Source organism: Eucalyptus grandis, chromosome 8 (assembly GCF_016545825.1).
Source record: "Eucalyptus grandis isolate ANBG69807.140 chromosome 8, ASM1654582v1, whole genome shotgun sequence".
NCBI lineage: Eukaryota > Viridiplantae > Streptophyta > Magnoliopsida > Myrtales > Myrtaceae > Eucalyptus > Eucalyptus grandis.
Genome location: NC_052619.1, coordinates 10,689,304 through 10,690,893, shown reverse-complemented (window position 1 = coordinate 10,690,893; position 1,590 = coordinate 10,689,304). Strand labels below are relative to the sequence as shown.

The 1,590-nt window shown below is 43.5% G+C and overlaps 1 protein-coding gene across 1 annotated transcript; it reads right to left on the bottom strand.

The window, feature by feature from the left end:
* Positions 1 to 1,203: 1,203 nt before the first annotated feature.
* LOC104416257 (glutathione transferase GST 23) lies at positions 1,204 to 1,590 on the bottom strand. Its single transcript, XM_010027670.1, has one exon. The coding sequence runs from the start codon at positions 1,588 to 1,590 to the stop codon at positions 1,204 to 1,206; it is 387 nt and encodes a 128-aa protein (XP_010025972.1).

The window sequence follows — 1,590 nt, the reverse complement described above, 5'->3', positions numbered from 1 at the left end:
GCATGTCCTGGCGCCATATCAGAAGGTTACAAGTATAAGAGAGGAAAAGAGGGGAGATGAGCACGAGCAATGCTTCCTTTATGGCTTGTTTGGTGCTGAGGAACGCAGGTAGCTCAGGAGAGCAGTGGCATAGTTACCCAGCACATCTCTAGGTGGAACAATTCCTTAATCAGCGGAATTTGGAGGAAGTTTTGTGCCCATTCGTGAAGGGATGGGAACTTCTCAGCATCAAGTATATTCATGCCTCAGCTTCTTCCATGATGCCGAGCGATGTGGGATCCAAATAACCCATCTTCTCCCCCACGAAGAACTTCCTTTCAATCTGCTCCTCAAGATACGGGAAAGAAGAAGAAAAAGGCAAGTTTGTCGTCAAGAGGAATTATTTGACTTGATGAGAAATTAGTTCTGCTGTAGCCAGAAACTTGCATAATATGAAAGACCACTATTTCTGAAAGAGGTGAGTTGGATGCCAGAAGAAAATTTGCTAACTATTAAGCTGATTTAATAACATTATTCTTTTGGCACATGAGTAGGCATACCCTTGGCAAAGACGACACTATGACTGATTTTCCACTTTTATTGAATTTAAGGGTCCGTTGTTTTCCGCGGAATTTTCTCGATTGCAGATATGGTTTCATCAGAAATGCATATATGAAGAAGAAAATCCCAATTCCAAGGAGCTTCATCCATATTCCATGGCATTGATCCTGCCATTCAGGAGGTGGCATTTCGCTTGATACCTGTCGTGTACCCATCCATGGAAATTGGGGATTCAAGGCAAACATAGATTTCCCCTCATCACGCCTTTCCATCAATACGGTTCCCCTCCGCATTCTTGTCTAAGTAAAACTCTCTCTCTCTCTCTCTCTCTCTCTCTCTCTCTCTCTCGTATGCATCGACCGAGCATGAGAACGCAAGAAAGTTATCGACAAAATAAGAAGAATGGAAAACTCGAGTGAGCTTTCAATAGATGTATCTAATAGAAACTCAAGCCAATTGAGCAACAAGCTTGAACTAGACCCCAACCATTGGCACGGCAATTCAAATTCAACTTCCTAAAGATCAACTTTGGGGGGGAAAAGGGAGCATCATTCAACGGAAAAGTGGTCTGTACATCTACATACAATACATCAGATTACACGATAAACTCCAATTTTCCCCTAAAAGCATCTAGTTAAATAATTGCTCCACCATAACTCATACTCACCATGACGTGAACAAAACAACACAGGCAGGCGAGAAAACAATAACTTGGGGGAAAATGGTCAAAAGAGTCGCCTTTTCCTCAAGCAGACTGATCCCGGAAACGAACTGGAAGGGGTCTTGAGGCAATAACGGAAAAGGATCGCCCCCCTTCCACTTCTCATCGATGTACTCCAGGATCACTTTCGACTTTGCAATCGCCACCCCATCGTCCAAAGGCACCAAGACCTTCTTGTGCACTGGGTTTGACTTCGAAAGCAATTCGCTCTTCTGCTTCCTCCAATCTTCAACAATCATCCCGTCCTCGAAGCCCTTCAATTTTAGAGTCCATTCAATCCTTGTGCAGAGCAAGCTCGTCGTAGAGACTATGATCTTTAACTTAGACAT